Genomic DNA, 27,406 nt, shown 5'->3' with positions numbered 1-27,406 from the left:
AATGCATGTGACCCAAACAGAAAGTTGTTCAGACAAAAAAACAGGCATCATTTATGCCATGTACAGAGAAACAACATGTATCTCACTTGTTTACAATAAAAAAAAAAAAAAAACAGGCATCACCCTTGATTCTTCCTTCTGTGAGTAGACTGCTCATTCAAACTATCAGTACAACCTGTCAGCTCTGTATCTAAACATGTGTAAAGTATTTTCACTTCTTTCCATTGAAATCACCTCCACATACTCATTTAGGCCCAATTTGAGTGTCACTTTAGGAGTGATACCTGAAAAGCTAAGCTTGGTGGCTCATTATCACGTTTCCTATTTTAACAGCTTTAAAACACTTAGTGGCTGAAATGACCTTGTTTGTTCACACTTCCTTTATCTCACTCTCTTCATTAGGATATCAGTTCTTAGAGGGAAGGGATACTATTTATTTTGTTCATCACTATATTCCTGACATCTAAAACTGCCTGGCATATAATAGCCACTCAATAAATACTGACCTATTCCCACAGTACCACTTTATTATTTTAGAATTTTCAACAATATTCTTAAGTATGTGATGTGATTGCAGATAAATTCCTTTCCCTAGGCATTTGTTTCTTCTTTACAAAATGAGGGGAAATGAATGACCTAGAAATTTCTTATATACCTATGTTAAAATTTCATGACTCTGTGTGTGCAAAGCTGACATAAATTATAAAATATTCTTTTTCCACTCAATTCACTATTATTTCTATTTAGCTTTTTTATTGTCATAAACCGGAATACATATATATGTATATATGTACAAAGTACTTGCATGTGTGTGTGTGTGTGTGTGTGTGTGTGTGTGTGTGTATTTGCAGTTCACAAAATACTTTATTTTTCACGGTTCCCTTACACTCATTTCAAACTTCTGGAGAATTATACTTATTATTTCTGTTTTACAGATGGGGATCTAGAGACCCAGAGTAGGCATATACGACATGTTTAAATTCGCCATGAACCTCATTTCATTTAAAAAAAAGTCTTTTTATGAACAAAAGTTGATGGCTAATATTTAATTTTTTCATAGCTATGATGTAGACCCCTGATAATGATCTTTCTACAAAATTCCTTTTCAATTAATAAAATCATCATGTGGTTTAAGGCATTCTAATATTGTTTCCCAGTCTTTGCAATGATTTTGATTAGTCCAGCCCTTTCGGTAAGAAAAGAGAGAGCTACTGAATGTTTGCATTTATTGCACAAAAGACCCACATGACCAATTCTACTCCCTTCCCATCCCTCAATAGCGCTCACTATTTTCCCATTTGAGTAGTTCTTTGAGTAGATGCATTGCTTCCAGAAAGCCTCCACAGTGAATAGTAATACAGAATAATTATAAATATTTAGTTTCAAATTTCCACTGCACAACTTACTAATTTTGTGACTGTAAACAAGTCATACCCTCCTTTTCTTCACCAATAAAGTACATAGGAATAACTACTTAAGAAAATGTAATAATTAAATTGGACAATGTAAAATAGTGCCTGGTATATAGTATACAATCAGTCAATGGGAGCTCCTCCCCATCCTGTTATCTTGAAGAAGTAACTTATCAATCTGATCACACTTTAGCAAACAGGTCATCAGGAAATAAAGGGAAGGGGAAGACAAAATAGGTTTGGAAAATGGTACTAAATAAATGGTGTTGAATGAGTAACTTAATTACAGACAGATACTAGTTCTACATATTTTGATAAAACAGTAAAGAACTGAATGTCAAAAATTCTTAGAACAAGACAATTACACTTTAGTTCCAAGAGAGAAAGGTTGGCATTTCTTTGCAATCACTTGAACTGAATTAGTTTTCCTCTAATTTGGGGTTTCTAATATGTGGCTCTGGCACCATTTGAACCCTCTGACTTGTGAGATGTTTATTTAACATTCTTCTCAGGTTAGAGAAGTCAAGATGGAATTTTCTTCAGTCCAATTCAAACTTAGACTCCAGAAAGAAATGAGTGGTAGGGAAAGATATTTTGGAAGTGATGGTGGCATTTGGGTAGCCAACGAAGTATGAGTCCTGACTTAGAAACAGTGTATTGTGCTTAGATATTTTCCTTTTGATGTTTATTGTATTCTTAATTTCTGAAGGTCCTCATAGAGATGATGCACTGGAGAGAAGGTATGTTGACAAGGAGTGAGGAACAACTTTCCTTTGGGTGAGACCCTCCACTGGTCCACCACACAGTCAGAGCTGTGCCCACTCTGATTAACACCATTCTAAATAGGAGTTTTCCCTTTCTTCTTCCCATCTTCTAGTCTGCTTGACTCTTCCCAAGCAGGAACTCAACATCAGCGCATGTCCACCTTCCCTCTTCCCCAGTTACAACCCTTACTCCCCACCCATCCCACCTTGTCCCTGAAACTCCAAAGACACTCTCAGTGCTCCTAAGGCTTCAGAATAAAAATTTAATAGTATTTCCTTCCAAACAGGTGGAAATACCTGTTATAAAGAAAACTGTACCATTCCAAAGGCAGAGACTGAGTTTTGTTGTTGTTGTTGTTGTTGTTGTTTTGTTTTGTTTTGGTGTGGGGGAGTGCTGGGGATTGAACTCAGGGGCACTCAATCACTGAGCCACATCCCTAGACCTATTTTGTATATTATTTAGAAACAGGGTCTCATTGAGTTGCTTAGCATCTCACTTCTGCTGATGCTGGCTTTGAACCTCTCCCTCCTCCTGCCTCAACCTCCCAAGCCACTGGGATTACAGGTGTGCACCACCACACCTGATGAGACTGGTTATTTTTAATCTCACATTTCCAACGCACCTTTATTTCCATACACTTTGTTTTTAGTTGCAGAATTATCTTTAAAGAGCTAGTGAGGATTCAGTGGAAATAATATCTGATGCAGAGTCCTGGAAGCCTGAAATATAGAAAGAAGAGAGGAACCAAATTCCCAGGAGGTTCTCTAAAAGAACCTAAACCAAGCTGGTGAAGGAATGCTGGGCAAGCATTGGTTTTGACCAAAGTCATAGGAGGGACATGTATCCTTCAAAGGGCAAGGAATGGTGGAACTCAACAGCCGGATCTTGAGTAGAAGTGGTGGGGGTAGGGTGAGGCACCTACTAAGAAAGTAATGTCAAGATTTGGCACACAAAAAGATTTTTGTTGTTTTGATGGGTTCCATTGTGTTATGAATCTGTTATTTTCAATGAGATTCAAGGGAATTTCCAGGACTTACAAAGCACCATAGAGAAGAAATCTTAAGTGAACCTTACAATCAGAGAGATGACCAAATAAGAGATGAGATAAGAGATGACCAAATGAAATTGAGTTAAGGCAACAAAATAAAATGTTTAATGCTCTTAACATGTGCCAAGTTCAGTAGACACATGAGTCTGGGTTTCAGTTTTTTTACAGACTTGTAGTGTAAGTTTCTCTCAAGTGAATATATAAGTACATTGTATTTTAAGCTGTTTGTGTGTGCCCAACTCTAGTGAATATGACATGAAGGGGAAGGAGGGGAAGAAGAAGAGGTAGATACAGGACAGGGGTGCTACTATCAAGAAGCAGCCTTCTATACAGAAAACTCCTTGTAGAGGCAAAAATGAAGATTAATCCAAAATAAGCAAGTAACAAGAAACTCACCTAACAGAGCCTTTAGCCAGCTATGGTGGCTGCCCTTGACCCTTAATTATGGTGGGAGTATGCAACGAGTTTCATCACAAAGAGCTTTAATAGTGTTGGGCATTCTTGATGGAGCTACTTGGAACTCCAGCAATTCTAAAAGAAACCAAAATCTTCCCGCGGAACTTTTCAATAGCCCACCTTCCCGGGAAGGCAGATGTGTAGTTGATCCTTAGTTTTGCATTTGGACTAACAAATCAGAATCCAGTTTTTTCTCCAGTCTGAGGAAAGTCTTTCCAACCTTGCCCAAAGACAATATAAATTATATCTATATTGTACTTGTTATTAAGTAAGTCCCTGGAGGCTTTTTGTTTGAGGTCTTCATTTTTAACACAATTGCAATTATTTCCTGAGAACCAGAAAATAAATGGCCACATTTATCGCCAAGCTAGAAATCAGGTTAACAGAGAAGACATCTTGTTTAGACGCAGCACCTAGGTCGTTGGTGAAATTGGAAAGAGCCGGTAGCCACAGACAAGTCTTGGGCCCCAGTTTTGAGTTGTGTCTCCTTAGCTGCACCCAGATCGACTGTGATCGCGAGAGGAATTTTCCCAAGGAGAGACAGCCCTTAAGGGCACACTGCGGTTTTCAGTGCTTTTTCATCTCCAGCGAGGGGACAAGGTATTCCTCAGGTAAGGTGACGACCACAACAGAGACCGCCCCAGGCCCGGAGCAGCGTGGGCTTCTGCAACGCAGACCCTCTGCCTCTGCCAGGGCCCCCTCCACTGCCTGGAACCCAGAGCGTCTGCAGTGCGCCACCCCCAGCCCCGAACGGCTTCACGAAACAGCCTGCAGAGAATTCTGCTGGGGACCTAGCGACAGCGACCAGGCCTTCAACCCGCGAGCCCAGGAGCAGGACCCTGGCCGCTCCAGCGCTCGGTCCTCCTAGCTCCCACGTCGCTGCGCCCCACCTACCGGTGCTGACCCTTTGGTCTCCCGCCCGGCTCCCCACTTGGCCCGCAGCCCCAGCCGCCGCCGGGCTGGCTGCAGAAGCCGAGGGGCCGCGGGTACTGGTGCGCACCCGCTGCCGCGGCACCACGTGTCCGCACCCGGCTTGTGCGGGAGGAGCGGGCCGGGCCCGGCTCCCAGATTCTGAGCGCAAACCTGCAGCTCCGCGGGGTCCAGCCGGCTGGCGGCCGAGCCGGACCCCGGCCTCCCGGGCTCACGGAGGTTCCTTCTGGACGGCGCGATGGATCTCTTCTGCGAGAGAAAGGGTAAGTCCAGGGCGTCTGTGCGGGCACTGGTCAGCGCCAGTGGGCACAGGAGGGCAACTGATGTCTTCGGTTCAATGGGGGTTCAGGTGGGAAGCTGTGATCATGGAGCCACCCCTTCCATTGAGGGATGTGTTCAGGGTGCTCAGGGACAAACAGAAGTAGGTCATGGAAAATGGGACATCAGAGGGACTCCCAGCAGAGGAAGCTCAGGAGACAGTGTCCCTGTTTGGTTATTACAATGATTGAGCTTTGTGACAAGTAGGGTTGGCGTTCGGGGTCGGTTTTAGATCTCCCTACACTATTCTCCTCTGGAACAGGGTTTGAAAATGGTGCCTTTTGAAAGGTAAAGAATACGTGGTCTTCAGAGGGCTCAGTAGTTCTTTCCAAAGTTGTAGGCAGTCCAGAATCCCCAGAGGATGCTTTACGAGTTTCTGCTTCCCAGAGGAACTTCCATATATTATTGGAGGTAAGAAAGGAGAACCATTTTTTCATCAATATGTAGTTAAAGGGCTCAGTTGAAAAGTAAAACATCCTTGTGTTGGATGCTATCAACAGGTTTGAATTTAAAATAGGAGTGAATTGTAGAGCGGAAGAGATCTATAAGCTTAAAATGATGCGTGGGCAGGGATTTTTAAAAACTTTAAGTGGAGGGTGTCTCTTGGGGAAAACTGCTTTCTTGATGTTATCTTCTTCCAAGCAGAGCAGGTGGTGTTGTCAAATACAGCAGGAGAGTCCACTAAGCTCCTCATGATCCTCTAGTCCTGGCCCTGGCCCTGGCCCTGGGTGGTGTGCAACTTCAGAATCTGAAACTCCCTTCTCAGTAAAGTGCTGAATTTAAACCCCACAGTTCAGAATCTTCAAACCTAAAGTCTTTGCTGCAGCATTACCAACTCAGATAGTTGGCCAGGCACATTTTTGGAAACGTTTGCTTCTTCTTTCTCAAAGAGTACGCTTGGGGACAAAAGAAGTTAGGTGTCTTCTGTGCCAGATTTTTGCCATATGTGCATTTGGCGAGAGAAGAGACAAAGTGAAATCATTTTTTCTTCTTATGTGCTTGGGAATTTGGAGCAGCAATATATTATTATAATGCAACTTTTGATTATTTAATTTATTTGACAATGACACTACTTTAATGAAAAATACATGGGCAACGCACTGTTCTATCCGTGATGCTCTTCACATTTTTACATCATATTTCTTTAATTAGACTTGCACTTAACAGTTTGAAGGTAAAATCATGATTGAAAACAAAAAAAAAGATGTGGTCTTAAATAATGGCCCCCTAAAAATGGGTCAAAACTTCATTTTTATGAATATTGTGTTAGTCAACCCTGTTTCTGTGACAAAATACTTGAGAAAAACATCTTGAAGGAGGAAAGATTCACTCTGGCTCAGAGTTTTCAAAGGTTTTAGTCCGTAGTCACTTGGCTTCTTTATTTCTGAACTTGTGGTAAGACCCAGACATGACACAAAGTGCATGGTAGAGCAAAGCTTCTCACCTCATGGCCTCCAAGAAGCAGAAAGTTTAAGGAGATGCTGGGGACAAGATATAGCCTGCAAACGTCTGCTCCTCAAGGACTCATTCTTTCCAACCAGACTCCATGTCTTAAATTTCCACCACCTCCTACTAGTCTATGAAATTATGATTTAGAGGGTTAGAGCCCTCACAATACAATCACCTTTCAAAGGTTCACCTCTGAAAACTGCTGCCTTGGAGACAAAGCCTTCAACACATGAGATTCGAGGCACATTTTAGGTTCAAACCACAGAAGGTGAGCTACTGAAGCCTGCATTGAATTGTCTAGGGGTTTGAATAATTAGCAGGTGGCAAACAGAACCAGCTATCTTCCAGTATCCAGTAGTGTGGGAGATGCACACACACATACAAACACACACACAATTTGTACAAACAAGTGATTGGCAGAGCTTATAGAGTTGTGAGAGGAAAATGAATGTAGCATGGCAGAGATTTTTGTGTGGTGGTAGGACTATGTATCTTTATTGTGGTGGTAATTACACAATCTATGTGTGATGAAATGTCAGAGCTATAAACACATTTCACCAAGGATAATCTCCTGGTTTTGATATCATACCATAGCTATGTAAAAGACAACCATTGGGGGATACTGGGTCAAAGGTGCATGGGTCCTCTCTGTATTATCTTTGTTATTTCCTATGAGTCTATAATTATTTCAAAATGAAAACTTGCCTTAAGGTCATTTTTTAAATACACCAGATTCCAACATTGATTATTTTTCTAAATTTGTACACAAAATAACTTGTTTTACTGTATGTATGTTGTTTATTTAATACATACTATAAACTAGTACTTGCATGGTTCTTTATTGATATTTTAAAAGATCATGCATATGTTTAAGGCATTATTTCTTGTTTTAATCAATTTTTTTTCGGCTATAAGCAAAAGACAATTTTAGAGGAGGAAAAGTTTATTTGGGGGCTCATGATTTCGGAGGTCTCAGTTCATAGAAAGCTGGCTCCATTCCTCAGGGCTTGAGGTCAGGCAAAACATCATGGCAGAAGAGCGTGGCGGAGGAAAGCAGCTGAGAACATGGCACCAGGACACTGAGAGAGACTCCACCCTTCAGATACAAAATATATCAAAGGCATGCCCCCAATAACCCACCTCTTCCAGCCACCCTCTTCCTGCCTTCAGTTACCACTCAGTTAATCCCATCAGGGGATTAATTCACTGATTGGGTTAAAGCTCTCATAGCCCAACCATTCAACCTCTAAGCCTTTTTGAATCGTCTGACACATGAGCTTTTGGTGTACACCTCACATCCAAAGCATAACACTTCTTATGCTAAGCTATCAGTATAGCCTGAGGATACTAAATAACATCTTAGCAATAGATATTGTTTTAAATTTGATTATTTAAAATTTGGGGGGAAAGGAGAAAGTATCTCCTTTAAATAGTTATTATGCTAAAATAAAAAACAGGTTGCTTTTACTTTCTTTTCTCTCTCTCTCTCTCTCTCTCTCTCTCTCTCTCTCTCTTTCTCTTTTTATCCCCCCTTGCTGTATGAAAACACTGAGGTCTTAGGTCTGCCCTTGCTCTTTCCTCTTGCTGGCTGTGCTTCGGGTGACTGAACCCACAGCCATCACCCAGCAGAAATGATAGGGAATTGGCTTTCTATAGAAAGAAACTGGTGTTCATAAAGATTTATCCTTTTCAGAGAAATTAAGAATGTAAATTAATTAATTAAAATATCTGAAAAACCTTCTATAGATTTTTAGAGCTATTCTCACCAACATTAAGGTGAAGATTAGCCACCAATAGCAGTAATCCCAAAATATCTAAATGTATTCACAAATGAGACAGAAAGTGAAATCTTCAGTGGTCCCATAGACTGAGTTCCTAGCAGGTGCTGGCAAAGGAAAAAAAGTCCTCTGTATACACACTTCTGACCAAAGAATTATCCTTCTATAGGTGAGAAAGCAGGATTTCCAGAACCTGGGTTTTACTAGTATACTTCACAATTTTTACTATGTCTGAATGTGAACTTATTATTATTTATTTAATATTATTTAAATTGACAAATTGTTTTTTTCACTTAGCCTTTTTCTGAGAAGTAATACCTATGAAATGCCAGGTTTTATATGTTAGTTATAATTTTCCTAATGTGTAAAAATAAATATACAACTTCTAAAGCGACTTATCTGAGGATCACCAGAAAATCATGTGTGCACCGCCACTCGTACACTTGGCACATTTGAGAGACCCTGTACAATGTCAAGGCTTTGGAGAGTTGTCCAGGGAGTAATGCAAAAGGAAAGTCGAGCTATGCAGAGCACTCAGAGAACATATTGACATTCATTAAAAATTTGATTCTAGATTATTTGTCCATTTATGATCTTGAGAAACCTCAAATTATGTTTAGAGTGAATACTTTAGTGTTAGGGCAACCCATTTCATCATTGGGAAGATTCAGTTATCCTTATATTGAGATTAGATTTGAATTCATCTGGTCGTAGTATCTCTGCTGTCATTTAATCAGAAATTCCCATTAGTAATAATATGTGAAACCTTCCCAGATGTGTTAATGAAGTACATGTACCTCACCACGTCCCAGGCTGACAACCTGTGGGCCAGATTTAGTCTACAGATGTATTTTAAATATCAGGGGAGCAAGCATGGTGGCACACACCTGTAATCCCAGTGACTCAGGAGGCGGAGGCAGGAGGATTGCAAGTACAAAACCAGCCTCAGCACCTTAGTGAGGCCCTGTCTCAAAAAATAAATAAAAAGACCTGGGAATGTAGTTCAGTAGTAAAGCGCCCCTGAGTTTAATCCCTGGTATAAAAACAAAGAAACAAACAAAAAAATGGGGCACTAATGAAAAGGTTGAAATTAATTAATTTATTTAACAAATCAAGAGAATTCACATAAAATTTCCAAATTTCTGGCTTCCCTGGGAAAATGAAATGAAAGCAGTCGGAGCTGAGTAGTTCTGGCTGGAACACATGCTCAGATTAAATTCCCAGATTAAATTCAGAAGAACACATAGTTTTTATTCCCTGAAGAAAATGACGAACCTTTGGTGATCCAACCAAAGACAATTTTCTGAGTTAAAACTATAGAAATCAATTTTAGGTTCAACTTACAAACTGAGCATTTCTTTCCCAAAGGCAGAGCTAACATCTTTTGTAGTATAAATGAAGAATAGAGTGGGATGTACTATTAACCAGTCTTCTCCCTTGTTTCTTGGTTTAAATTGTGCCCAGGGAAACTCAGTTCGTAATTTCATACCATTAATACACATTAAATTAACTTTAAAAGGTATGGAATGATAGTCTGAGTGAGTAGGCACCATTAAACCTAATGACACTTAAATGCATTTATCACAGTGATGCATGTCTTTGAAAAGGCCATTATATTTTTCCATAAGATAAAAAGGGTTGAAAGTGTAAACTTCATATTATCCAGCTGAAAATTCCTTATTATTTATTTGATTCTTAAAAGGTATTAAAATGGAAGATGGCTATTTTAAAGTTTTTTCTTAATTTTAACCTAAAGAGAATAGGAATGGACCCCCTAGAGTAAGCCTGAGTGCTTTGTCCATGGTGCTGAACGTGCCTCTTCTTCAGTGGTTCCACTACAGGGATAGGTACAGAAAGAGATTTTATTTATTTATTTATTTATTTTAAGATTTCTTCTGGTTAATGAGTTATAGGAATGCAAATATTGACTTGGAATTCACTTATTGTTCAAATTTGTAAACTGCATAGCAAAGAATTTTCATACATTAATAGTTTGTGTATTTGAACAATGTAGAGGATGAATTTCAAATGTTTGTTTTTAACCTATTTGAAGTACAACTTGGGATTTTTCATCATTTTGATCCTTTATTTCCTTTATTTATTAAAGCATAATCACAGCAATACTGTTTAATAATTTTAAATTTCTATTTCTTTTCAGAAACTCTTCCTTTGGGATTTTCTTAGGCTAATAATAATGTTTTTCCTCCTTGACTTTAATTACAGTAGTCACTTTAGGTATTTGTACAATTTCAAACCACAGGAAACGTCATATATCTTCTGATAATGGATCATTATTTGCCTTACTTTCATATGTATATAAAATACTATCAGTTACAGATCAAGTCAATGAATACTTAATAGTATTAATAGGTACAATTGTGAGGATTACAAAGAGTTTTCCTGAGTGACCCTTGCCTCTGAAGCCTAAAATTCAATGATTATTTTATCTGCATGAAAAATAAAATATAATACAAAGCAGTATATGTCACAGAAATTCAAGATCATTAAGGGACTGGACCTGTTTGACATTTTAAATAATTTATCTGTAGAATGTAATACAGTTTATAATACACAGTGAGTGCTCAATAAATATTAGTTAAGTATTAGAAAGTGAATAAATGAATAAGTGCAAAAAGAGCTAGAATTTGTGGCATTAATTCCATGGTATTGGTTTACAGTGACCCACTTTAAAATGGTCATGCATTCCCAATTATTAAGTTATAGAAATTGATAAATATATTTATGTTTCTGTTTTCCCCAATGAATTAAATTATCAAGAGCAAAATAATTCTATCATTTTAGTGTATGTTTAATGCTAGTTATTTTTAAAGGGGTTTATCTATGCCTCTTCATAGGAAACTAAAATGACTCTTAAGCAACCTAGTCAATAATTAGGATTCAAAATCAAAATTCAGAACTGTCTAATTCTGAGTTTTTAATCAGTACTATGCCAAGACCTCAACCAATCCTTTAGCAATTAAGTGCCTTTGTAATTTCCATGTCATAATATACATTTTAACTCCTTAGAAATCTTTCTCTTGATCTGTTTGTAAAAGATTTCTTACCTAGACAAACTTCTTGTCCTGGATAACAGTAAAGAAGTCACTTTTCTCTCTTTGTATAACTGAAGAAGGAGAAAATCAAAAATAGCCAACAGCCACAACCATGTCTGGGTAGACATGGGAAGAAAATGATGGGGGCAGGGATAGCTAGCCCTCTCTAATCTCAGTCCCCATTCAGAATGTTTTGGGGGCTGTGCAGCAGTGATAATTCTCTGAGTGTGTTCTTTCCTACTTCTTTTTATAATGAAGTAGCTGTGGCAGGGGTCCAGCCAAGGACTTGAAGAAAAATGTTGCAGGCAAAGAGACTTATTTTCCAGTTTCCAACAAGACTAAAGTCAAACACCTGGGCATGTAGATCATTACATCTTATACATTAAACTTATTTGCAAAGGCTTCATTAATAAGCCCACTAAGTCATTTTCTCACATTTCTTCCTGTCTGGTTGTTACTTCTTGTCTTTATGTCAGGTGTGTGTGTTTTACTGGGACTTGATACCAGAGCCGCATACATACTAGGCAAGTTTATGTAACATTTTTTAAACAAAAAATCAAAGCCAGCATCTATTAATAGCTGTCACCACTAATTGTCACTGAAGTTTGCCCATAAATACCATCAATCATCATCCACTCAACCCAAAGTAAAAATACTGATCACTTTTCTTAAAAAAAAGTACTAGGAGTATAGATTTGGTAGGGTAGTTGTATTAAGCACATAAATTTTTGTCATTTATAAATTTGCATTCTGACATCCAGTTAAGGAACCTAAAAAAGAAATGTTAACCAAATACAATAGTGCTAAAAATACTCCATGTACTGGCAATGCCTAAACACTCATTTTACTTATTCAGTGAAGGCAAAAGACATTCTGATTCTTGCTGAAATGATGATCAAGTTATGTACTAAAGTGACTAATATATTATTGATGTGCTCATTAATCCTGTATTCGACAGTAAATGTACACAGAGACATGTAAATTAAATGTGTGATGGCTTCATCACTTGCTCTAAATGACTTTTTCCCAGTCACTGAACTAAGTGTTCTATTATCTCATTATCACATACAATGAGAAAAAAATAAACTTTATCAGTTATGCAGGTACTGGGAAAGGGATAATATAACACATAAAATATTTTTAAATTCTTTTTAAAAACTTGTGATTGGACAGTAATTCCCTACCTTATATTCTCTCTATGCAAAGAAAAACAGCATTAAACATGATTTGAGATTACTTCTCCTATACTTGAAAATATATCATGTTAGCACATGAATAATTATATTGTTAGTTATTTCTCTCTTCATGGTCTTAAATTTTTCATAGCATTTCTCATTGCATCCTAAGCTTTGATCTATATTTCACTGCCCTAAGGAACATCTTTCTTTTTCTACTAACTGCTTTTATATATGCCCATGAAATTTTTGCACACCAGGGAGAAGAAAATGTTGAAAAAAATTCAAAGACACATCCTTGACTTCCTTAATGGACATTCACAAGAAATGGAAAATTTCTTTTTTGAAAGTCTGTAATGTAGGTATGTCTCTTACAAATGAGATCAGGTAATATGAATGTGACCACAAATTTCCAACTGTTTAGATTGACACATTTATTGTGTGGCTTGTTCTACTAGTACACAAGGGAGGTCTCATCATTTGGGACTTATTTTTTTTTTTCCCATCAGGATTTTTAAGCTGCAAGCTTTGTCAGGCCACATCAGTGTTCCCTGAGCAAGCAAGAATGCAAACTGTGATTTTAGCATTTGCATTCTACTTAGAACAAAGGGAGGCGCCAGAAAGCATTACATACCAGTGCGGATATTGCTGGTTTCCATTTAGAGGGTACTCATAGCCATCTGACTCTTGGGTTCATTTAAACAAGTCTCCAACCCTTGGCCCCAGAGCTGAAGCTTATATAGCTCTTTCTACTTGCATGAGCCAGTAATATTTGATAACTTCTCCTCCCTCACAGGTAAGTTTGCTTGTGGTGATGAGGGAGGAATATTTGTTTTTCTAGGGGGTTATATTCTTGTCAAAGATTTGTCATAAAAATATTAAGGAAAATGGACTAACTAAACCACAAAAATTTTTTTTTTTAATGTTGCTGATTTTCCAAAGAATCCTAGTTTGGGGGTTGTAGGGAATGTGTAGAAAATTTAAATTTCCAAATGGACATTTCAACAGAATTTATGCTGCCTGATTTATAATTCTTGCAAAGAAATTACATAAGCCACTTACCTTAAAAATTATCCCTAATTTGTCACTAGGGTATAAAACAGCTTTCCTTGTATAAACCATACAAATATAAAGTTGTATTCTTCAATATGAGTTATCTGTGATCTGACAGACAAGGAGAGAGCTACTAACTATGGTGTACCTATTCCCATACTTGCCATACTATAGCAATAGAGAAAATGATTGGATTTCAATTAGTTTCTATTCAGAGTTTATTCCAGGTCACATAATTTTATACTATAAACTTTACCCTAGAATGTAACAGAAAATTAATGCTCTTGATCTAGAATCACTTTTCATGAACTTGATTTGAATGTTAGTTGTTTTGAGGTTGTTTAAATGTGGCAGAAAATTAAATTCTAGTGGCACTTAGAACCCACTGGAGCATTACTGTAAGACCATATCTGAGGAAGGCTATTTGACACCTTCATTGAGCTTCCCTCCAGGCCCCAATGAAAGAAACTCTTTGAGGTTGAGGCTGAGTATACTTCTCAGAGGACACATCTAAGAGAATGCCCCATGAGTATATATTCCTTCTATCTCTAATGGTATGAATGAATAATGAATAAGAAGCTTATGAAATATGCACTCAAATAGCCTTCCTCTGTCTTTAAGAAAACACTATGCCACACCCATACATAAAACTGCTGAAATAAAATGTGCCTTGAATTTAATATGACTGTACCATAAAGAATAGTTCCTGCAAATAAATTTAGTTCATGCTATCAAAAAGAATTATTATGGGGGAAGAAAATCAACATTACATATTTGAAGTGAAGATTTCCATACCTGCTTACTATGCTGTTAATCAGAAAGAGCAAATAACTTCATCTAATAGATTCATAATTTAAGAGTTGTTTTGGCCAGTCTTTTAAAAAGAATCTGTAGGGGTTTTATTCCTTAGAAAACAAAGAGGAGAAATTCCATATCAAGGTTCCCTTTGATAGATTCAAAGTAAAGCAATCTCTCTCTCTCTCTCTCTCTCTCTCTCTCTCTCTCTCTCTCTCTCTCTCTCCCTCCCTCCCTCCCCCCCCCCTTTTCTTTCCTCCTCCCCTTTCTTTAGAAAAAAATTGCATTGCCAAATTATATTATATATGGAAGAGAGGGAAGAAGAGAAGGAATCAGGATTGTTTGGGGGAAAAAAAGTGATATCTTGGCAGAGAGGAGGTAAATGTTCTTTAATTTAAAATTTTATACATAAAGACCTTATATTTAAAACAGTGATGAAATAAAAGTTATAGAAGTGAACCACCCTTTATGCTTTCATTCAGTATCACTCATGGGAACAAGAAGTAATTATACAAAAGCCTCATAGAAATAATATCATAGAAAAAACATCATAGGAAGACTCAACAAACATTTAGAAATTAGGTGAGTTAATATATAAAAAAATAGATTATAAAACTAAAATATATAAGATAATATTATTAAGGTTGTATTATTCTGAAAATTTTTTACATGTATTAAGTCTGATTTTTCAAATTTTCCTTAAAGCAGAATTTAACCTGTTTAGTATTGTTTTAATCTTTTTATTAGTATATTGATGCATTCACATAGATGTTGGTAATAGCCAATAACAGAATAAAACAGAAGCTAATTTCTACATCATTAAAATGAATTTATTTATTGGAGTTCTGCTCATAATTTTGCTACTGTACTAGTCTTTTCTTTGTTTGACCTGAGCTTGCTATGCCTCTACATTTATACTGAAAACAAATGTAACAGTGATGATAAGCATCCATCAGGTATTGAATTACTTTGGCATAGTTTACATATGTAGCTAGGATTCAGGTTCAGTCAACACTGCTTGTGTGAAGACAGTTATAATCAAGGAAAGGATGTTTAAGCTAACAAATGTCCTTCACATGGAAACTTTAAAATTAATAATGTATTCTTTCCTGCTATGTATAATAGCCTCTGGCTATATTGAACTTTCCTTAGACAAGCAGGGGAAGAAAAGTGAAGAAAGTAAAGAATAACCTAAAGCAGCTTTTAACTGGTATAAGGAAATTACCTTTCTCTTACTTGTATTCCAGATATTAAAACATAAGAGTATTTCCATAACATCTGACCTCCTATGAAATCAGGAATGACAATGTTTTCCTGTTGAAGTCAAACACATTGATATGCTCTACATAATAATACTGTAAAAATTCAGTCTATTCAATAAAATTTTATATGTATTTATACCAAAAAAATAAATATTTTCAATCTCCTAAATTAAATGCTTTTTTTTCTTTTCTTTTTTACTGTAAACAAATGGGATACATGTTGTTTCTCTGTTTGTACATGGAGTAAAGGCTTACCATTTGGTGTAATCATAAATTTACATAGGGTAACAATGTTTGATTCATTCTGTTATTTTTTCCCTTCCCCCCACCCCTCCCACCCCTCTTTTCCCTCTATACAGTCCTTCCTTCCTCCATTCTTGCCCCCTCCCACACCCTATTATGTGTCATCATCCACTTATCAGGGACATCATTTGTCCTTCGGTTTTTTGAGATTGGCTTATCTCACTTAGCATGATATTCTCCAATTTCATCCATTTGCCTGCAAATGCCATAATTTTATCATTCTTTATGGATAAGTAATATTCCATTGTGTGTGTGTATATATATATATACACACATATATACATATATGTGTGTGTATATATATATATATATATATATATATATATATATATATCACAGTTTCTTTATCCATTCATCAATTGAAGGTCATCTATGTTGGTTCCACAATCTGGCTATTGTGAATTGAGCAGCTATGAACATTGATGTGGCTATATCTCTGTAGTATGCTGATTTTAAGTCCTTTCGGTATAGGCCAAGGAGTGGGATAGCTGGGTCAACTGGTGGTTCCATTCCAAGCTTTCTGAGGAATCTCCATACTGCTTTCCAGAGTGGCTGCACTAATTTGTAACCCCACCAGCAATGTATGAGAGTACCTTTTTCCCCACATCCTCGCCAACAACTATTGTTGTTTGTGTTCTTGATAATCGCCATTCTAATTGGGGTGAGATGGAATCTTAGTGTAGTTTTGATTTGCATTTCTCTTATTACTAGAGATGTTGAACATTTTTTCATATATGTGTTGATTGCTTGTACATCTTCTTCTGTGAAGTGTCTGTTCATTTCCTTAGCCCATTTGTTGATTGGATTATTTGTATTCTTGGTGTAGAGTTTTTTGAGTTCTTTATAGATTCTGGAAATTAGTGCTCTATCTGAAGTACGAGTGGCAAAGATATTCTCCCACTCTATACGCTCTCTCTCCATATTGCTGATAGTTTCCTTTGCTGAGAGAAAGCTTTTTAGTTTGAATCTATCCCAGTTCTTGATTCTTGCTTTTATTTCTTGTGCTATGGGAGTCCTGTTAAGGAAGTCTGATCCTAAGCCAACAAGTTGAAGGTTTGGACCTACTTTTTCTTCTATAAGATGCAGGGTCTCTGGTCTGATTCTGAGCTCCTTGATCCATTTTGAGTTGAGTTTTGTGCAGGGTGAGACATAAGGGTTTAATTTCATTCTGTTGCATATGGATTTCCAGTTTTCCCAGCATCATTTGTTGAAGAGGCTATTTTTTTCTCCATTGCATATTTTTGGCCCCATTGTCTAGTATGAGAAAATTGTATTTATTTGGGTTTATGACCATGTCCTCTATGCTGTACCATTGATCTACCTATTTTGGTAGCAATACCATGCTGTTTTTGTTACTATTGCTTTGTAGTAGACTTGAAGATCTGGTATTGCAATACCCTCTGCTTCGCTCTTTCTGCTAAGGATTGCTTTAACCATTCTGGGTTTCTTATTCTTCCAGATGAATTTCATGATTGCTTGTTCTATTTCTGTAAGGTACATCATTGGGATTTTAATTGGAATTGCATTGAATCTGTATAGCACTTTTGGTAGTATGGCCATTTTGACAATATTAGTTCTGCCTATCCAAGAACATGGGAGATCTTTCCATCTTCTAAGGTTTTCTTTAATTTCTTTCTTTAGTGTTCTTTAGTTCTCATTGTAGAGGTCTTTCACCTCTTTTGTGAGATTGATTCCCAAGTATTTTATTTTTTTTGAAGCTATTGTGAATGTGGTAGTTCTCCTAACTTCTCTTTCTGAAGATTCATCACTTATGTATAAAAATGCATTGGATTTGTGAGCATTGATCTTGTAACCTGCTACTTTACTGAATTCACTTATGAGTTCTAAAAGTTTTCTGGTGGAATTTCTGGGCTCCTCTAAATATATAATCATGTCATCAGCGAACAGGGATAGTTTGAGTTCTTCTTTTCCTATTCGTATCCCTTTGATTTCTTGGGTTTGTTTAATTGCTCTGGCTAGAGTTTCAAGGATGATGTTGAATAGAAGTGGTGAAAGAGGGCATCCCTGCCTTGTTCCAGTTTTTAGGGGGAATGCTTTCAGTTTTTCACCATTTAGAATGATATTGGCCATGGGTTTAGTGTAGCTGGCCTTTACAATGTTAAGGAATGTTCCCACTATCCCTGTTTTTTCCAGTGTTTTGAGCATGAAGGGATGCTGTATTTTATCAAATGCTTTTTCTGCATCTATTGAAATAATCATGTGATTCTTAACTTTAAGTCTGTTGAAATGGTGAATGACATTTATTGATTCCCGGATGTTGAACCAACCTTGCATTCCTGGGATAAAACCCACTTGATCGTGGTGCACTATCTTTTTAATATGTTTTTGTATGCGATTTGCTAAAATTTTGTTGAGAATTTTTGCATCGATGTTCATTAGGATATTGGTCTGAAATTTTCTTTCCTCCATGTGTCTCTGTCTGTTTTAGGTGTCAGTGATATTGGCTTCATAGAATGAGTTTGGGAGGGTTCCCTCCTCTTCTATTTCATGGAATTCTTTGAGAAGTATTGGAATGAGGTCTTCTTTAAAGGTTTTGTAGAACTTGGCTGAGAACCCATCTGGTCCCAGACTTTTCTTTGTTGGTAGGCTTTTGATGACTTCTTCTAGTTCATTGCTTGAAATTGATTTATTTAAGTTGTGTATGTCCTCCTGGTTCAGATTAGGTAATGCATATGTCTCTAGAAACTTGTTGATGTCTTTGAGGTTTTCTGTTTTGTTGGAGTATAGATTTTCAAAATAGCTTCTAATTATATTTTGTATTTCACTACTTAAGTTGTGTATGTCCTCCTGGTTCAGATTAGGTAATGCATATGTCTCTAGAAACTTGTTGATGTCTTTGAGGTTTTCTGTTTTGTTGGAGTATAGATTTTCAAAATAGCTTCTAATTATATTTTGTATTTCACTACTGTCTGTAGTGACGTTTCCTTGTTCATTTCGAATTTTAGTAATTTGAATTTTCTCCCTCTTTCTCTTTGTTAGTGTGGCTAAGGGTTTATCAATTTTGTTTATTTTTTCAAAGAACCAACTCTATTTTGTCAATTTTTTCGATTGTTTCTTTTGTTTCAATTTCGTTGATATCATCTCTGATTTTAACTATTTCCTGTCTTCTACTACTTTTGGTGTTGGTCTGCTCTTCTTTTTCTAGGGCTTTGAACTGTAGTGTTAAGTCATTTATTTGTTGGTTTTTTTTTCTCTTTTGTTGAATGTGCTCCATGAAATCAATCTTCCTCTAAGTACTGCTTTCATAGTGTCCCAGAGATTTTGATATGATGTGTCTTTGTTCTTGTTTACTTCTAAGAATTTTTTTATTTCCCTCCTGATGTCTTCTGTTATCCATTCATCATATAATAATGTATTATTTAATCTCCAGATGTTGGAGAAGTTTCTGTTTTTTATTCTGTCATTTATTTCTAATTTGAATTCATTATGATCTGATAGAATACAAGGTAGTATCTCTATCTTCTTGTATTTGCTAACAGTAGCTTTGTGGCATAAAATATGTCTATTTCAGAGAAGGATCCATGTGCAGCTGAGAAGAAAGTGTATTCGCTCTTTGGTGGATGGTATATTCTATATATGTCCGTTAAGTCCAAATTATTGATTGTGTTATTGAGATGTATGGTTTCTTTATTCAATTTTTGTTTGGAAGATCTATCCATTGGTGAGTGAGGTGTGTTAAAATCGCCTAGTATTATTGTGTTGTGGTCTATTTGATTTCTGGAATTGAGAAGGATTTGTTTGACGTACATGGATGAGCCAATGTTCGGGGCATAGATATTTATGATTGTCATGTCTTGCTGATTTATGCTTCCCTTAAGCAGTATGTAATGTCTTTCTTTATCCCTTCTGACTAGTTTTGGCTTGAAGTCCACATTATCTGAAATGAGGATGGATACTCCAGCTTTTTTGCTGTGTCAGTGTGCATGGTATGTTTTTTCCCATCCTTTCACCTTTAGTCTATGGGTATCTCTTTCTATGAGATGAGTCTCTTGCAGGCAGCATATTGTTGGATTTTTCTTTTTAATCCAACCTGCCAGTCTATGTCTTTTGATTGATGAGTTCAGGCCATTAACATTCAGGGTTATTATTGTGATATGATTTGTATTCACAGTCATTTGACTCATTTTTGTTTTTTGACATGATTTGGTTTCTCCTTTATTTGGCTATTCCTTTAGGCTAGTTCCTCCCGTTGCTGATTTGCATGGTTGTTTTTCATCTCTTCCTCATGAAATATTTTGCCGAGAATGTTCTGTAATGCCAGCTTTCTTTTTGTAAATTCCTTTAGCTTTTGTTTATCATGGAAGGATCTTATTTCATTGTCAAATCTGAAAGTAAGTTTTGCTGGATATAAGATTCTCGGTTGGCATCCGTTTTCTTTCAGGGTTTGGTAAATGTTATTCCAGGCCCTTCTAGCTTTTAGGGTCTGGATTGAAAAATCTGCTGATATTCTTATTGGTTTCCCCCTGAATGTATTTTGATTCTTTTCTCTCGCGGCCTTTAAAATTCTGTCTTTATTTTGTATGTTAGGTATTTTCATAATAATGTGCCTTGGTGTGGGTCTGTTTTAGTTTTGTATATTTGGAGTCCTATAAGCCTCTTGTACTTGGTTTTCCATTTCATTCTTCAGATTTGGGAAATTTTCTGATATTATTTCATTGAATAGATTGTTCATTCCTTTGGATTGTTTCTCTAAGCCTTCCTCAATCCCAATAATTCTTAAATTTGGCCTTTTCATCATATCCCATAATTCTTGTAGATTCTGTTCATGATTCTTACCATCTTCTCTGTTTGGTCAATTTTGTTTTCAAGATTAAATCCTTTGTCTTCAATATCTGAGGTTCTGTCTTCCAGGTGTTCTATCCTATTGGTTATGCTTTCTATGGAGTTTTTAACTTGGTTTATTGTTTCCTTCATTTCAAGGATTTCTGTTTGGTTTTTTTTTCAGTATCTCTAACTCTTTATTGAAATGATCTTTTGCTTCCCGTATTTGTTCTTTTAACTGTTGATTGGTGAGATCATTCAGTGCCTGCATTTGCTCTTTCATCTCCTCGTTTGCTTCCCTGATTGTTTTAATTATGTACATTCTGAACTCCCTTTCTGACATTTCTTCTGCTGTGCTGTCATTGGGTTTTATTGATATAGTATCTAGGTTTGTTTGGGACATTTTCTTCCCTTGTTTTCTCATATTGGTCAGATATCAGTGGGACTCTGAGATATTGCAGATTTCCTCTGTTGGCTTATAGTGTCCCTGTAGATTTCCAGTATCTCACCTCCCAGCCTTCAGTGGCCTGAAGTCTTGGATGAACTTGATAATGCAGTGCTTCCAAAGAAAGCTGTCCCTAGCCCGCTACTGGGTCCAGGGCTGGGGGCTGGTTCTGCGTGGAAATCCTCTCACTGGGTGGCCTGCTCCGAGAAGCTGGCTGTAGACAGGGCCTGCCAGCGCTGGAGGGAGCCAGGCTGCTCGGGAAAGCCTCCTGCTGTCCTGCCTTGGTCCCAGAAGCTGCCCATGGGCCAGGGCTCACTGCTGGGTCCAGGGCCTGGAGCTGGCTCTGTGCGGAAAAGCTCTCAGTGGGTGCGCCTGGTCCTAGAAGCTGGCTGTGGACCCCGCCTGCCATCGGAGGGAGCAGGGCTGCTTGGGGAAAACTCTAGCTGCCCTGCCCTGCTCCAAGAAGCTGCCCACTATCTGGGCCTGCCACTCCAGCGAGCTTCACCCAGTGGGAGAGACTCACCCCGTGGCTCTATGTTGGTCTGAGTCTCTCAATACCTCCCCTTCCTGAGTTCTGGAGTGACTGGAGATGCAGTCACCCTCTAGTCTGCCATCTTGGATCAATTAATTGCTTTATATAGTAATTCAGTGAGTGAATAGGCAGCATTTCTACTACCTGGTAACATTTTGCTCTGTTTTCAGTGTCTCTCCATTTATAGGCACTTAAATATTGGACATGTGGATGAATTTCAATCCATTTTTACTTAAAATTTAACATAATTGAATTAAGTACATTATAAAATACACATAATAAAAATTAAGAGGAATTTCAAGTTACAAATTACTGAGGTTGTGTTGCCAACCCAATCTTTTCTACTGCGACTATGTTGAAGGACTACAAATTTGGAAATAAAACATCTAGCATTCAGTGTGGCTCTGTCTCAGTCTGTGTAGTCATCTTGAGAGCTCCTAAGATATATTCATCATTGCCAGCAGTAGTCTGAAAAAGCAAGATACTGTTTTGCTATTTTAAATGATACCATGAAGACTACATCTTTGCTTTTATTTTTCTTGTTGGAAAATTATGTGATGACATCTTTCTCAAAATCACTCCTCATCCCCTCTTCTAGCATTCATGTGCATAGACAAAAGTGGTAGAGTCACATTATGTGCTGGGTTTAGTTTTTAAAGAAAGCAGGCAAAGAAAATAATAATAGCATTAAAAGATCTTAGAAAATTCTTTAACTTATCCATAAAGGTCACTATTCATTTTCCTTCTAATATCAGAACAGGCCATTTTTTCTTTAAATACCAGCTGAAATTGTTGACTTATAATTAGAACCCTGATATAAAAAGATTTGGATCTTTAAACACAAGAACACACATGGTTCAGGGAGTGTGAGCCCTTAAGGAGACAGCAGATCCACACCTCTCGCTACTCTCATAACCAGGAAGAGCTGATGTCAAGTGGAAGAGCTGTTTGATGAAACTCTCTTTCTCTGGACTTGAATACTTGAATAGTTGAGTTTGATTAATTTAAATGAGTACTAGGACAAGATTCCACTGTTTTGCCAAAACGTCTTTTAGTTTCCTTGAATGAAAAGCTTCGTGATGTCAGGCTGGTTCTTAAGAGTTAGGCAGGAAATGATAAAACATATAGTGAACTTGAGCCTTGGTATTAAAAGCTTATGAGTCTGAAAACCATTTTTACCAGATACTTCACTTTGAACCAGTTACTCCAACGCCTCATGCTTCAGTTTCCTTAAGTATCTGATGTGGGTCATAACACCCACCTCAAGCCATTAACATTAAAAGACAGAACATTCATTCAGTCTAATACAGTGTTTACCAATAAATGGTAGCTATTATTATTAACAGTGGTTACAGTAATGACTATTTAAGCCCTTTTGTATTTCTTTTTTTAAAGCCAATAACCCAAGGGTGGTGAGAACAATTTGTATACAAGGTACTAAGTGTTTCCAACCTAATCCCTCTTATAGTACCATGTTCCTTGTCTTGTGCAACATTTGTCTACCCATTCTGTCATTTCAAAATAAACTTATAAGCTAAAAATATGAAACATACTTTAATTATTCTTAATTTATTGATATTACTATTCTCAAGTTATGCAGATTTTATTTGACAGGAACTAAGCTATGTAAAGATGTTTTATTTTGACCTCTTTTAAGAGACAAAGAGAGGAATATGAAATATGATTTGAAGAGTTTTATTTATCCTTAGTATTTTTTTGCAGTTGGAGAGGTTTTAGGTACTATTTAAGACATGAATTACCACATTTTCTTTGTGGTGTGATGATAATGACATTTTAATGCCTTCCTTCTTTATTTAGGGAGTACAAATCATTTCAAAAACATTATCAGTAAACATCCTTGACATATCAGAAGAAGTTCATGCTGCTACATGTTCTTACTCTCTGTTGTGTATAATAATTTTGTTTGAGAGTCGACATTCTCATTATGGCTTACAAATTTCAGAAAAAAATGGATCGTTTACCTTTAAATTAGAGGTCAAGCTAAAATGAGTTGAGCATGAGAAGGTGGGATACAAGAGAATATGTAAATCTAATCCATTTTCTAAAAGCTATAAGCTCTTAGGAAAAGTAGATGCTATTTATAGTATTCATGGAGTTGTACTCTAACATCAGAGCACATACTATAGTTTTAAATATACAATTTTCTGACTTTGAATAGAACAGTGGTTCTCAGTTGAGGACAATCTTGTCTCCCAGGGTACATCTGGTAATGTCTGAAGACATGTTTGGCTTGTTCTAACCTGGTTGAGTAGAGCGGAGGGTGGCAATTACTCGGGGATTGTAGTGGGAAGAAGTTGGTGATGGCGCTAAACATCTTACAGTATAAAGAACTACTACTAGAGTTATCCGGCTCAGTATGTTTGCCATGCCGAGGTTCAGAAACCTTGGAATAAAGCCATGACCCTTTAAGGAATATGTTGTGCTACAGGATATTTTTCATTCCCAGTCCAGGTCCACATGACTGGAATAGCACTCTCTGCTCAGGATCACCACGGTGGCCTTGGTGATTGTCTTCCATTTTAAAGCTGCAGTTTTCCAGGGTTCTATTTACAGAATGTGCCATAGTTAACTCAGTTTCTAATGGAGATGAAATGTGATTTGGGGAAACTTAACAAGAAATACAAAAGCTCTCGGTTAAGAGAACTTGTGGAAAACGAATACTGAACAGCAGGCTTCTAGTTTCTTCTCTCCCCAAATGGCCTTAGTGGATTCAAAAATGGTAAGTGTGAATCCAACTGCTTTGTATTTTAAGAAGAAGCATTTGGGAAGCATTGGTAGAATGCCTTCAGGACAAGAAATCTTCACTGTCACATGATTACTTATTTAAAAATGTGATGAAGTGTGAAGAAACTGTACCAGCAGGAAGAGTCATTTAAAATTAAAAAAAAAAAAAGAAACACTGGAAAAAACAATTTCATAGAACATGTACGTGGTTACAAATCAGCTGGCACAGGCAGTACAGCTTTCTTGTTTGTCACAAATCCACTGAATTTTCTTAACTGATAAGCCAAAAGGGAGCTCAACAATAATTTATCTGCATTAATGATCTGAGTTGGAGGGGAAAATGGAGCTTTTCACCTTTAACCTAATTTGCTTCATTTAACTCTAGTCAAAAAATGAAACATAAAGCACTGTATAGAGGGAAAAGAGGGGTGGGAAGGGTGAGGGGAAGGGAAAAAATAACAGAATGAATCAAACAACATTGCTCTATGTAAATTTATGATTACACAAATGGTATGCCTTTACGCCATGTACAAACAGAGAAACAACATGTATCCCATTTGTTTACAATAAAAAAAAATGAAACATAAATTTTAAAACCTGCAAAGAAGGTGTTTCTTAGCCCCTCAGTTTTAAAGAATTTAAAGCCTTTGATCATTGAAAAGCCATCAGAACACTCTCCTAATGGACCCTGCTTCATCCAACTGGTCAATGTCAATGTATAGACCTCTGCTACCCAACAAGGTAATAGTAACACGTGCACATTAAGCTCTTGAATGTGGCTCACCTGAATTAAGATTCGCTGCAAGTGTAAAACACAAACCGTTCCAGCAATTTGGGACACTGAGGCAGGAGGCTCACAAGTTCAAGGACGGTCTCTGCAACTTAGTGAGACCCTATGTCAAAATAGAAACGACTGGGGATGTAGCTCAGTGGCAATGCAATCCCCGGTACTGCAAAACCAAACACAAACAAAAAAGACCACACAAACCAGATGCTGAAGGTTTGCACCCCCCCCAATTAAAAACTCTTATTTTAATTTTTATGTTGATTGAATTTTTGAAATTATAAAAATTTGGATGTATTACAATAAGTAATATTGTCCAATTCATTTTACTTCTTTTTTACTTTTTATGTTGTCAGTTGAAAACTTGAAAGAACATCTTCAAGTGGCTCATTATATTTCTTTCTGATTGTTCTGGCCTAGACCTTCCAGTTTCAGTTAAGTAAACACTTTCATGATCAAGTAGGTGTTTGTGAATGATGCCAACGGGAAGAGAAGTGCATAATCCTGCATAGTTTGCTAGTCCCTTCCTTATGTGGTATCACTTTCATGTGTTAAAGACTGATTTCCCTATTTCTGCCCCTCAGGATCCTTCTCTTCCTCAGAACCTTCTGCTGCTTCTAAACCCCTTTCCTCACAACACCCCGCGTTCTGGGTTTCCCAGGTCATGCACTCCCTTTGATTCGGATGCCTTCTTCACTCACCTCCACCTCCATCTTAAAGATCGAATTCAAAATATTCCTTCCTTATAATTGTTTCCCCCACCTTCAGGTGGTCTCTCCCTCTTCAGACCTCCTGGGCATTTAATTGCTAACCTGCCTTTCTCAAAACACTTCTAACACTCATATTGCCAAATGTTACATATTCTGAGGGAGAAAAAAAGTTCCATGGCTAAATGAGTTAGAAAAACAGAGTCAAATCGACCTCTTTACTGGAGGATTTTTTGGGCCCCTCATAGATTAAATCTGTATTAAGAACTTTTAAAGAGCATAGCATTTTCCATATTTTTGACAGGAGCACATTTTTTTTACCATGCGTAATTCAGGACTGAGTTCCTAGCTACATACTTTGAGAAACAGTGTTATATACTACTAATCGGCATGACTCTTTTGTGGGATTTTTTTTTTTTCCTCTTGATTGGGACCATTATATAATCTCATTCGTTTGCTTGAAGTTTCAGACTTGTATTTGTTTCCTAACTTGTACTGTGTGTGATTTATTAAAGCCAGAAATTATCTTTTTTGAAAATTTTTAATTTGTTTTAATTAATTATACATGACAGTAGAATGCACGTTGATACATCATATATAGTGGAGTATGAAGCCAGAAATGATCTTGGTTAGTACTGTGCAATGTGAATAACTCCCTGTTGACTGAGCTTAGAATACTGAGTGGTCATACTACATTTGTATTAGTCCTACTACTACTAATAGCTGTACTAATCGGACATGCACTAGAAGTTAACCTTGCAGTTCTTACTATTGCCCAAGTTAAATTTAAACTCTGACTAGTGGTAGAAATATCGGAAAATATGCAACCTATTCAGTATGAAGTAGTAGCAGCATACCAAGCAAAGATACCACTGGTGTATTTTTTAGGACACAAGGAGTAAAATCACTGGAAAATATAGATCAGGGTCAAATTGGATATTAGAAAATGAGAGTTAAAAAAAGAGAGAATTTAAAGTAAAAATGTACTAGGAAAACATAAAGACCAAAATGAATAATAAAATATTATTACTTAATAATTATTAAAATATAAAGAAATATTTTAATAGTAAAAACAGTAGCCACTTCTATCAGATATTGACTTGGTTGAATGTCAAGTATAACTTATTTTTTCAAAACTACATACTCACTGGCCAATATCAATAGCCTCATTGATTCATTATTATTATACACATATGCATTGACTAACCAAAATTAGAATATTTAGGCATACTATAAGAGTTAAACATGAAAGATGATACGCAGCATATAAGTTAGAAGCAACCTGGGTGCTATCCTAATCTATTCTATCCTTTATTGTTCTATCAAAGTCAGTCTTACTGCTTCCTTAATCCCTTGTATTTGTTCTTTTTAGTTTACGTGACAATAAAATGCATTTTAACCTATCATACCTACACGGAGTATCACCTTCCATTCTTGTGGTTGTACATGATGTGGAGTCACACTGGTTGTGTATTCATATATGAACATAAGGAACTCATGTCCTATTCATTCTACTGTCTTTCCTATTCCCATCCCTCCTCCTTTCCCCTGACTCCCCCGCGTTGAGAGTCGACATTCTCATTATGGCTTACAAATTTCAGAAAAAATGGATCG

At 36.9% G+C, this 27,406-nt stretch overlaps 1 protein-coding gene across 3 annotated transcripts in view; it reads left to right on the top strand.

Annotated features, from left to right (window-relative positions):
• Positions 1 to 4,679: 4,679 nt before the first annotated feature.
• The window catches only part of SYBU (syntabulin), a 108,660-nt gene continuing 85,933 nt past the window's right edge, over positions 4,680 to 27,406 (top strand). The window contains exon 1 of one of the 3 annotated variants that reach the window (XM_079130930.1): positions 4,680 to 4,874. Coding sequence is in view for 1 of the 3 variants with exons in the window: in XM_079130934.1 (XP_078987060.1) it covers positions 4,850 to 4,874 (25 nt within the window). In the remaining 2 variants the exon portion in view is untranslated. The remainder of the gene's footprint in view (positions 4,875 to 27,406) is intronic. The other 2 variants (XM_079130931.1, XM_079130934.1) reach the window with 2 other exon arrangements.

This window comes from Sciurus vulgaris, assembly GCF_902686455.1.
Source record: "Sciurus vulgaris genome assembly, chromosome: 1".
In the NCBI taxonomy this organism is placed as follows: Eukaryota; Metazoa; Chordata; class Mammalia; order Rodentia; family Sciuridae; genus Sciurus; species Sciurus vulgaris.
Note: the sequence above shows the minus strand (reverse complement) of the source record. Positions and strands in the feature narration are given on the sequence as shown.